Below are 11188 nucleotides of genomic sequence, written 5' to 3' on the forward strand. Positions count from 1 at the left end.
CTGTAAGTTTTTTTCCCTATGTTTTTATCTCGTTTTTTTCCTTAAAGCTTAACTTTTATAATTTCTTGTACTTGTCATTATTTACCTGGGAGTTTTGATGCTGTGGCATGTATCGGTGACAAATACAGCCTCATGTGTTTTCAGTATTTAATTATGATTATTATCTCTGAATTAACAAATCTGAAGCCATTTAACATTCTATGACTTTGGGGACCCTGACTGTACACAAAATGATAGCTCAGAAGAAAGTTTATTTTTGTAGTACAAGCCCTCCCATGCCATGTTATCATCCTGTTGTCTCTGTCCATGGTCCTGAAACAACAAAGCAACTGGAAAATTATTTTCTTTTAAATTCTTTTTTTTTTTTTTTTTCACTACTGCTACCGCTGCTACTGCCCCTACTAAAATAAAGAATAAGAATAATGATAGTGGTATTTATGTATCTAGTTATCCCTTTAATGATAAATTAAACATGTTCTGCCCTGGGAATGTTGGATGGGAAACCACAACAGTATCGCGATTTTGATAAGCCTGAATAGCATGTGGAACTTTGAGTATTTAGATATTCGTTTGGTGTTTAAAATAACGCCCAATACTATAAAATGGGCATTTTCTATCATGCTTTATCAGTGCAGATCTAATAATAAAATTGTCTTTTTCAAGGTACTTATTTATATTTGAACATTATACATTAGATTGTAGTGTTTATATTTTACATGTGGCACACCGTGAGAGTGGGTGAAGTGGTGGGTTTAGACTTTGTGAGAGGGTTTCATGCAGGTGCAAAGACTGAAAAGTGACTCATGGTGCCGCTGTAGGCCAGCACAAAAGTAGCACTGACATCCCCACCCACTGCTACTGCATTAAAATCGGTTGTAATTTCTCTGAAGACCCTGTTCATTCCACGGCTATTTTCCTTTGTGTCCAATGTCGCAAATTCTTGGATTACTATAACAGTTTTGGAATTAGATTTTTGGGTAGCCTATATACGGTTATCTGTGTAAGCCGTGGACGTGTTTCTTTTCCGAGGATGGGAGACAAAGGATTTTCAGCGCTTCGTCCGATCTTCTGCTTCGCTATCTTTATTGTAACGCTGCAGCTCGTTAATGGAGACCTGAGTTATTCTATTCCAGAGGAGATGAAACGCGGGTCTGTTATTGGAAATATCGCCAAAGATCTTGGTCTCGATCTGAGGGCCTTATCTTCACGAAAGGCCCGTGTTGATTTCGAGGGGACTCAAAAGCGTTACTGTGACATTAATCTGAGCACCGGAGATTTGATCACATCGGAAAGAATGGACAGAGAAAGCCTTTGTGGCAAAAAACCCTCGTGTGTTGTGAAAGTAGATCTGGTATTAGAAAATCCTTTGGAGCTTCATCGACTAAGTCTTCATATTCAAGATGTTAACGACATCTCACCAAAATTCAAAAAAATTTTGATTGAAATGGAAATAAGTGAGTCAGCTGAAAAGGGTAACCGCTTCTCTATCCAGGAGGCCCATGACGCAGATATAGGTCAAAATGCTGTTCAGAGGTACAACCTACAGAAGAACGACCATTTTATTTTATCAGTTGACAGCAACAAGGTTGAACTCGTACTGGAGAATAAACTGGATCGAGAAAAACAACAAGAGATTAACTTGCTCCTCACAGCTCTAGATGGTGGCTCTCCTCAGAGATCAGGTACTGTAGTCATTCACGTCACTGTGCTGGATGCTAATGATAACGCCCCAGTGTTCAGCCAGGCCGTTTATAAAGCCAGTCTGCCTGAAAACTCTCCTCCAGATACCATAGTGGTTACTGTTAGTGCTACAGACGCAGATGAAGGAGTGAATGGAGATGTAACGTATGACTTTGGCCACGTATCTGATGACGATGTAAATGTTTTCTCTATTGATCCTAAAACGGGAGAAATCAGAGTAACTGGTGTGATTGACTTTGAAGAAAGTAGTTCTTTTGAAATGAGAGTGGAAGCTGAGGATGGTTTAGGACTAACTTCTTACGCCAAAGTTATAATAGATGTTACTGATAAGAATGATAATGCACCAGTGATATATCTGAAATCACTGACTAACCACATACCTGAGAACGTGTCACCTGGTACAGAGGTGGGCATCATTAACGTGCAGGACAGAGACTCAGAGAGTAACGGACAGGTCCGCTGCTCCATTCAGCAAGGAGCCCCTTTTAAGTTGGTTCCTTCTATTAAAAACTATTATTCTCTGGTGACCACAGGACAACTGGACCGTGAACTAGTGTCTGATTACAACATCACAATCACTGCCACTGACGAGGGCTCTCCACCTCTGTCCTCCTCTAAAACTGTTCAGTTATCTGTAGCAGACATCAACGACAACCCACCTGTGTTTGAGGATCAGTCGTACAGCGCATATGTGAGTGAAAATAACAAACCGGGCTCCACTTTATGTTCCGTTACTGCTCGAGACCCCGACTGGAGACAAAACGGTACAGTGATTTATTCTCTGTTACCCGGTGAGGTGAACGGTGCCCCGGTGTCCTCCTATCTGTCTGTTAACGGAGACACGGGGGTGATCCACGCTGTGAGGTCGTTTGATTATGAACAGTTCAGGAGTTTTAAAGTGCAGGTGATGGCCAGAGACAACGGTTCTCCTCCTCTCAGCAGCAACGTGACCGTCAGTGTGTTCGTATCGGATGTGAATGACAACTCTCCTCAGATACTGTACCCCGCCCCGGAGGGCAACTCCTTCATGACCGAGCTGGTCCCCAAAGCTGCACACGGAGGCTCTCTGGTGTCCAAAGTGATAGCGGTGGACGCGGACTCCGGACAGAACGCCTGGCTGTCCTATCATATAGTGAAATCCACTGATCCGGGACTTTTCACTATTGGTGTCCACAGCGGAGAGATCAGGACACAGCGGGACATTTCTGAATCTGACAGCATGAAACAGAACCTTATTGTGGCAGTGAAAGATAACGGACAGCCCTCTCTCTCTGCCACCTGTTCCATGTATTTACTTATTTCTGATAACTTGGCTGAGGTGCCAGAACTGAAGGACATTTCTTACGATGAGAAGAATTCCAAACTGACCTCTTATCTGATCATCGCGCTGGTGTCTGTGTCCACCTTTTTCCTGACCTTCATCATCATCATCCTGGGTGTGAGGTTTTGTCGCAGGAGAAAGCCCAGACTGTTGTTTGATGGAGCAGTCGCCATCCCCAGCGCTTATCTCCCTCCTAATTACGCAGATGTTGACGGCACAGGAACTTTACGCAGCGCTTACAACTATGACGCATACCTGACAACAGGATCTAGAACCAGTGACTTTAAGTTTGTGACATCTTACAATGACAACACACTGCCTGCTGACCAGACTCTGAGGAAAAGTCCATCAGACTTCGTTGATCCGTTCGACGATTTAGAGACTTCTGTAGAGGTAGGACCTGTTCAAAGTATATCACTGGTTACACTTAATTTTTGTTTGTTTATTGAATCCTTTCATTGTCTGTCTGGCTGCAGCATGTGTTCAACTTTAAATTACATTATTTTGTATTTAAAGACAAGGTTTTGCATAATTATGGGAGATATTAGTCCTTCTGGTGACTGCTTGCGTCGTCAATGACGTCAGTAAATTAATACATAGCCTATATATATTATTTGCCATTATTACCTCAATACCACGTGACTCCTAACTTGTTGTGACTCCTTACTTGTTTTTCTTTTTTAACGCCTTTTTACTTTCCTTTCCCCGCCGAGTTGTCCACACATACATGTCAACTTTGTCACTTCTTCCTTCAGAAAGATAGTCTTTGTATATGATTCAATGGCAAAATATGATCATAATAATTCAGTTCCTTGCTTTTATTGAGATGCTATCAGCCTTACAAGATCCAAAGTTTTCTATCCATGGTGCTGAAGTTCTCCTCAGGCGCTCAGGCACGAATGCAGCCAGATGTGTATTTTTCTTCACCCTCATAATGTCTACTTTTAAATAATGGAGCGATCAACAGCCGTTTCACATCATAATATCTCATGTTAGTTACAATCACTGTGTTGGTGACTGTTACAGTGTTGTACTCCACGAATATAACGCCTTTTATTCATTTTTTCAACGAACGATTTGCCATACATGAACAGTTCATTAAACGTGTGTGACCATTATATAAATATTTTTACACTTTGTGAGAGAATAAGTATTAGATATCAGTGTGAAGATAAAAGATGACTCATGGTGTCGCTGTTGGCTGACAGAAAATAGGCATTCACCACTCCACCCACTACTGTTACATAGATATCAGCTGCGGATTTTCCACTGAAGAAAAGCTTACATTTCCGACCGTATTTTATCGTTCACTGTTGTGTAGCTGGATTATTGCGTGTTTTTGGACAAGTTTTGTTTCTTCACACTGGAGAGTATAATTTCCACACGCTGAGGAAGCGGTTTTGTTTCAGGATGGGAGACAAAGGATTTTCAGCGCTTCCGATCTTCGCCTTCGTTTCCTTTATTGTAACGCTGCAGCTCGTTAATGGAGACCTGAGCTATTCTATTCCAGAAGAGATGAAACGCGGGTCTGTTATTGCAAATATAGCCAAAGATCTTGGTCTCGATCTGAGGACCTTATCTTCACGAAATGTCCGTGTTGATTTCGAGGGGACTCAAAAGCGTTACTGTGAAATTAATCTGAGTACCGGAGATTTGATCACATCGGACAGAATGGACAGAGAAAGCCTTTGCGGCAAAAAACCCTCGTGTGTTGTGAAAGTAGATCTGGTGTTAGAAAATCCTTTGGAGCTTCATCGACTGAGTCTTCATATTCAAGATGTAAACGATAACTCACCAAAATTCAAAAAGAATTTGATTGAAATGGAAATAAGGGAGTCAGCAGACAAGGGTAACCGCTTCTCTATCCAAGAGGCCCATGACGCAGATATAGGTCAAAATACTGTTCAGAGTTACAACCTTCAAAAGAATGACAACTTTATTCTCGCTGTTGACAGCAGCAAGGTTGAACTCGTACTAGAGAATACACTTGATCGAGAAAAACAAGAAGAGATTAATTTACTTCTCACAGCTCTAGATGGTGGCTCTCCTCAGAGATCAGGTACTGTAGTCATACACGTCACTGTGCTGGATGCTAATGATAACGCCCCAGTGTTCAGCCAGGCCGTTTATAAAGCCAGTTTGCCTGAAAACTCTCCTCCAGATACCATAGTGATTACTGTTAGTGCTACAGACGCCGATGAAGGAGTGAATGGAGATGTAACATATGACTTTGGCCACGTGTCTGATGACGATGTAAATGTTTTCTCTATCGATCCAAAAACGGGAGAAATCAGAGTAACTGGTGTGATTGACTTTGAAGAAAGTAATTCTTTTGAAATGAGAGTGGAAGCTGAGGATGGTTTAGGACTAACTTCTTACGCCAAAGTTATAATAGATGTTACTGATAAGAATGATAATGCACCAGTGATTAACTTGAATTCAGTGACTAACTCCATACCTGAGAACGTGTCACCTGGTACAGAGGTGGGCATCATTAACGTGCAGGACAGAGACTCAGAGAGTAACGGACAGGTCCGCTGCTCCATTCAGCAAGGAGCCCCTTTTAAGTTGGTTCCTTCTATTAAAAACTATTATTCTCTGGTGACCACAAGACAACTGGACCGTGAACTAGTGTCTGATTACAACATCACAATCACTGCCACTGACGAGGGCTCTCCTCCTCTGTCCTCCTCTAAAAGTGTTCAGTTATCTGTAGCAGACATCAACGACAACCCACCTGTGTTTGAGGATCAGTCGTACAGCGCATATGTGAGTGAAAATAACAAACCTGGCTCCACTTTATGTTCCGTTACTGCTCGAGACCCCGACTGGAGACAAAACGGTACAGTGATTTATTCTCTGTTAGCCGGTGAGGTGAACGGTGCCCCGGTGTCCTCCTATGTGTCTGTTAACGGGGACACGGGGGTGATCCACGCTGTGAGGTCGTTTGATTATGAACAGTTCAGGAGTTTTAAAGTGCAGGTGATGGCCAGAGACAACGGTTCTCCTCCTCTCAGCAGCAACGTGACCGTCAGTGTGTTCATATCGGATGTGAATGACAACTCTCCTCAGATACTGTACCCCGCCCCGGAGGGCAACTCCTTCATGACCGAGCTGGTCCCCAAAGCTGCACACGGAGGCTCTCTGGTGTCCAAAGTGATAGCGGTGGACGCGGACTCCGGACAGAACGCCTGGCTGTCCTATCACATAGTGAAATCCACTGATCCGGGACTTTTCACTATTGGTGTCCACAGCGGAGAGATCAGGACACAGCGGGACATTTCTGAATCTGACAGCATAAAACAGAACCTTATTGTGGCAGTGAAAGATAACGGACAGCCCTCTCTCTCTGCCACCTGTTCCATGTATTTACTTATTTCTGATAACTTGGCTGAGGTGCCAGAACTGAAGGACATTTCTTATGATGAGAAGAATTCCAAACTGACCTCTTATCTGATCATCGCGCTGGTGTCTGTGTCCACCTTTTTCCTGACCTTCATCATCATCATCCTGGGTGTGAGGTTTTGTCGCAGGAGAAAGCCCAGGCTGTTGTTTGATGGAGCAGTCGCTATCCCCAGCGCTTATCTCCCTCCTAATTACGCAGATGTTGACGGCACAGGCACTTTACGCAGCGCTTACAACTATGACGCATACCTGACAACAGGATCTAGAACCAGTGACTTTAAGTTTGTGACATCTTACAATGACAACACACTGCCTGCTGACCAGACTCTGAGGAAAAGTCCATCAGACTTTGTTGATCCGTTCGAAGATTTAGGGACGCCGGTAGAGGTAGGAACCGTTCAGAATACTTTACTTGTCAAAATGCATTACTGGCTTGCCTATTTTTATTTTTATTTTTTTACTTCTGTCAATGTCTGCACGATGTGTTACACCTTAGAAATGTATACCTGTTTGTGTACTTATGTAACATAAGGTTATGCATAGTTGAGGGTATTTTACTTGACACTTGCCCCTGCTTTCATTGTAAAGGACGTCAGGAAATTATTATATAATCTTATCCTTTACAACCATGGGACTCCTCACCTTGTGTGTATTTGGAAAACTTGTTTCTATATTTAATCTTTTTTTCGAGACTTACTCTCGTTTGAATGACTTTATGCAGAGTTTAAGATAACACGTGTATATAGTTTATTGAAAAAAATATTGGTCGGTATTAATATGTTATTCAAATCGTTAGTTTTTATTGAGTTATGTGGCGTTTATGTTGCTATTTGTCCACTCATAGGTGTAATTTCTTTCAGCTAGTTTCCTAGACTTACTTTAAATATGATTTCTAGAGAGTATATCGCCTGTCTTTAATACGCAAATCAGTTTGGTTGTTCAAATCTGCTTTCTCTGGATAACTGTAAACGGACTAGTTTGTTTATTTAGTAAAACAAAATAATTTGTATGTGATTCAGCATGTGATGCAAACATTGGTGCGAATCCTGACTCAGCCTCTCGGCAGGTGGCTGTCGTTTTGGGCTTTCGATTAAGTCAATATTTAGGATTGTGAAACTATTTCTTACTCACTTTATTATTGTCTAAGAGCACTGGCTAACAGACGAACAAAGTGGTCACTTTTTGCGACCAGCCCTGCCAATTCAAAATGTATCTGTCCATGGTGCTGAAACATTCCTCAGGCACTCCGGCACAACCGCATCTGGGGATTTCTTTTCCCTCTCATCCATGCTGTCTGAATTTTGACACTAAAAATCAGAATTATAATAACAGTAATAATATTATGGGATAAATATTATATCAAAACCTTCGATTGTTGCAATATACGTGATTGTCCCATGTTTGTCTTACTATGGAGTGCTCAACCACATTTTTATATTAGGTTGTGTTGCATTACCAACATAATGTTAGTGAAGTGTACAGTGTTCTCAAAGTTAACCTATTCTTCTCTTTCGAAGGCTAGAACAATACTAATTGTCTATATACCCCCTCTTTCCTCTATATAGCAAGCTTAAGGAAGCTAGATTTAAAGTAACAATTTACAAATCAAATCTCATTGAACATTGCTCCACTGGGGTGACCGACATGTCCAAAGCTAATTCAGTTACAATTAATAGATGGGATATTTGTTTACAGGACCTGAAAGACTTGTCATACAAGCAAGGTTAACTTGAACAATATTTCATGTGAATTAAACATTTGTAATGGATATTTTATAACATACTACTGTGAGGATCAAAAAATGACTCATGATGTCGCTGTTGGCTGACAGAAAATAGGCACTCACCACTCCACCCACTACTACTACATCTGCATAAATAGCAGCTGCAGTATTTCTAGAGACATGGTTACATTTCCGACCATATTTCGTCCTGTCGATTGCTGTGAAGTGTTCTATTATTGAGTGTTTTGGACAGTTTTTTTATTTTTTTCGCACTGTAGCATCAGTTGTGGAAGCCGTTGACGTGTTTTTTTCGAGGATGGGAGACAAAGGATTTTCAGCGCTTTGTCTGATCTTCTGCTTTGCTTCCATGTTTTTAACGCTGCACCTCGTTAATGGAGACCTGAGCTATTCTATTCCAGAAGAGATGAAACGCGGGTCTGTTATTGGAAATATCGCCAAAGATCTTGGACTTGAACTGAGGGCCTTTTCGTCAAGAAATGCTCGTGTTGATTTTGAAGGAACTCGTAAGCCATACTGTGACATTAACCTGAGTACCGGAGATTTGATCACATCGGAGAGAATGGACAGAGAAAGCCTTTGTGGCAAAAAACCCTCGTGTGTTGTGAAAGTAGATCTGGTGTTAGAAAATCCTTTGGAGCTTCATCGACTAAGTCTTCATATTCAAGATGTAAACGACAACTCGCCGCAATTCAATGACAATTTGATTGAAATGGAAATAAGTGAGTCAGCTGAAAAGGGTAACCGCTTCTCCATCGATGAGGCCCATGACGCAGATATAGGTCAAAATGCTGTTCAGAGGTACAACCTACAGAAAAACGACAACTTTATTCTCGCTGTTGACAGCAACAAGGTTGAACTCGTACTAGAGAGTAAACTTGATCGAGAGAAACGACAAGAGATTAATCTGCTTCTCACAGCTCTAGATGGTGGCTCTCCTCAGAGATCAGGTACTGTAGTCATACACGTCACTGTGCTGGATGCTAATGATAACGCCCCAGTGTTCAGCCAGGCCGTTTATAAAGCCAGTCTGCCTGAAAACTCTCCTCCAGATACCATAGTGATTACTGTTAGTGCTACAGACGCAGATGAAGGAGTGAATGGAGATGTAACATATCACTTTGGCCATGTGTCTGATGAGGATGTAAATGTTTTCTCTATTGATCCTAAAACGGGAGAAATCAGAGTAACTGGAGTGATTGACTTTGAAGAAAGTAATTCTTTTGAAATGAGAGTGAAAGCTAAAGACGGCTTAGGACTAACTTCTTACGCCAAAGTCATAATAGATGTTACTGATAAGAATGATAATATTCCAATGATATACCTGAAATCACTGACTAACCCCATACCTGAGAACGTGTCACCTGGTACAGAGGTGGGCATCATTAACGTGCAGGACAGAGACTCGGAGAGTAACGGACAGGTCCGCTGCTCCATTCAGCAAGGAGCCCCTTTTAAGTTGGTTCCTTCTATTAAAAACTATTATTCTCTGGTGACCGCAGGACAACTGGACCGTGAACTAGTGTCTGATTACAACATTACAATCACTGCCACTGACGAGGGCTCTCCACCTCTGTCCTCCTCTAAAACTGTTCAGTTATCTGTAGCAGACATCAACGACAACCCACCTGTGTTTGAGGAACAGTCGTACAGCGCATATGTGAGTGAAAATAACAAACCCGGCTCCACTTTATGTTCCGTTGCCGCTCGAGACCCCGACTGGAGACAAAACGGTACAGTGATTTATTCTCTGTTAGCCGGTGAGGTGAACGGTGCCCCGGTGTCCTCCTATCTGTCTGTTAACGGAGACACTGGGGTGATCCACGCTGCCAGGTCGTTTGATTATGAACAGTTCAGGAGTTTTAAAGTGCAGGTGATGGCCAGAGACAACGGTTCTCCTCCTCTCAGCAGCAACGTGACCGTCAGTGTGTTCATATCGGATGTGAATGACAACTCTCCTCAGATACTGTACCCCGCCCCGGAGGGCAACTCCTTCATGACCGAGCTGGTCCCCAAAGCTGCGCACGGAGGCTCTCTGGTGTCCAAAGTGATAGCGGTGGACGCGGACTCCGGACAGAACGCCTGGCTGTCCTATCACATAGTGAAATCCACAGATCCGGGACTTTTCACTATTGGTGTCCACAGCGGAGAGATCAGGACACAGCGGGACATTTCTGAATCTGACAGCATGAAACAGAACCTTATTGTGGCAGTGAAAGATAACGGACAGCCCTCTCTCTCTGCCACCTGTTCCATGTATTTACTTATTTCTGATAACTTGGCTGAGGTGCCAGAACTGAAGGACATTTCTTACGATGAGAAGAATTCCAAACTGACCTCTTATCTGATCATCGCGCTGGTGTCTGTGTCCACCTTTTTCCTGACCTTCATCATCATCATCCTGGGTGTGAGGTTTTGTCGCAGGAGAAAGCCCAGACTGTTGTTTGATGGAGCAGTCGCCATCCCCAGCGCTTATCTCCCTCCAAATTACGCAGATGTTGACGGCACAGGCACTTTACGCAGCGCCTACAACTATGACGCATACCTGACAACAGGATCTAGAACCAGTGACTTTAAGTTTGTGACATCTTACAATGACAACACACTGCCTGCTGACCAGACTCTGAGGAAAAGTCCATCAGACTTTGCTGATGTATTTGGAGTGTCAGATGGGTCTCCAGAGGTAGGAATTATTTCATATCTTGAACATTCATTCTAACCATTTTTCACAATCTTGTTTGACAGAGTTGCATACATGAATGTCTCTAAGACATTCAGTTTAAATGCAGTTGTTGGGCCTGAGGGAGGTCTTACAGTCTTTCATTTGAAGTAAAACAAAATTCTTGCATTATTCTTTTAATTCAGCAGCCATTCAATGTTCTTTTTTGTTTGGTCAAAATATTAGACAAATGAATTGTCCGGTACGCTCCTCAACCACCCTGCAGCAGGAAGGAACTGTGACAGTAGGAAGTAAACTGTTTAGTGTGAAGTCTTACAACCAGTATTTGGACAAACTGTTT

The 11188-nt window shown here is 42.4% G+C and overlaps 2 protein-coding genes across 3 annotated transcripts in view; both read left to right on the top strand.

Annotated features, from left to right (window-relative positions):
- Positions 1-889: 889 nt before the first annotated feature.
- Positions 890-7299, top strand: LOC311256933 (protocadherin gamma-A11-like; the record flags this gene model as incomplete). The annotated part of the gene is made up of 3 exons (XM_084352344.1): positions 890-1346; positions 4746-6814; positions 7288-7299. Exons 1-3 carry the CDS (start codon positions 1031-1033, stop codon positions 7297-7299), a joined length of 2397 nt encoding a protein of 798 aa, XP_084208470.1. The 5' UTR covers positions 890-1030.
- A 1142-nt stretch (positions 7300-8441) lies between these two features.
- Positions 8442-11188, top strand: part of LOC311257657 (protocadherin gamma-C5-like) — a 262082-nt gene continuing 259335 nt past the window's right edge. The window contains exon 1 of one of the 2 annotated variants that reach the window (XM_084353444.1): positions 8442-10851. In XM_084353444.1, the coding sequence (XP_084209570.1) occupies positions 8467-10851 (2385 nt within the window). In that variant the 5' untranslated portion in view covers positions 8442-8466. The remainder of the gene's footprint in view (positions 10852-11188) is intronic. The other variant, XM_084353457.1, reaches the window with a different exon arrangement.

The sequence above is a fragment of the Pagrus pagrus genome, assembly GCF_965226575.1.
Source record: "Pagrus pagrus genome assembly, chromosome: 5".
NCBI classification, from domain to species: domain Eukaryota; kingdom Metazoa; phylum Chordata; class Actinopteri; order Spariformes; family Sparidae; genus Pagrus; species Pagrus pagrus.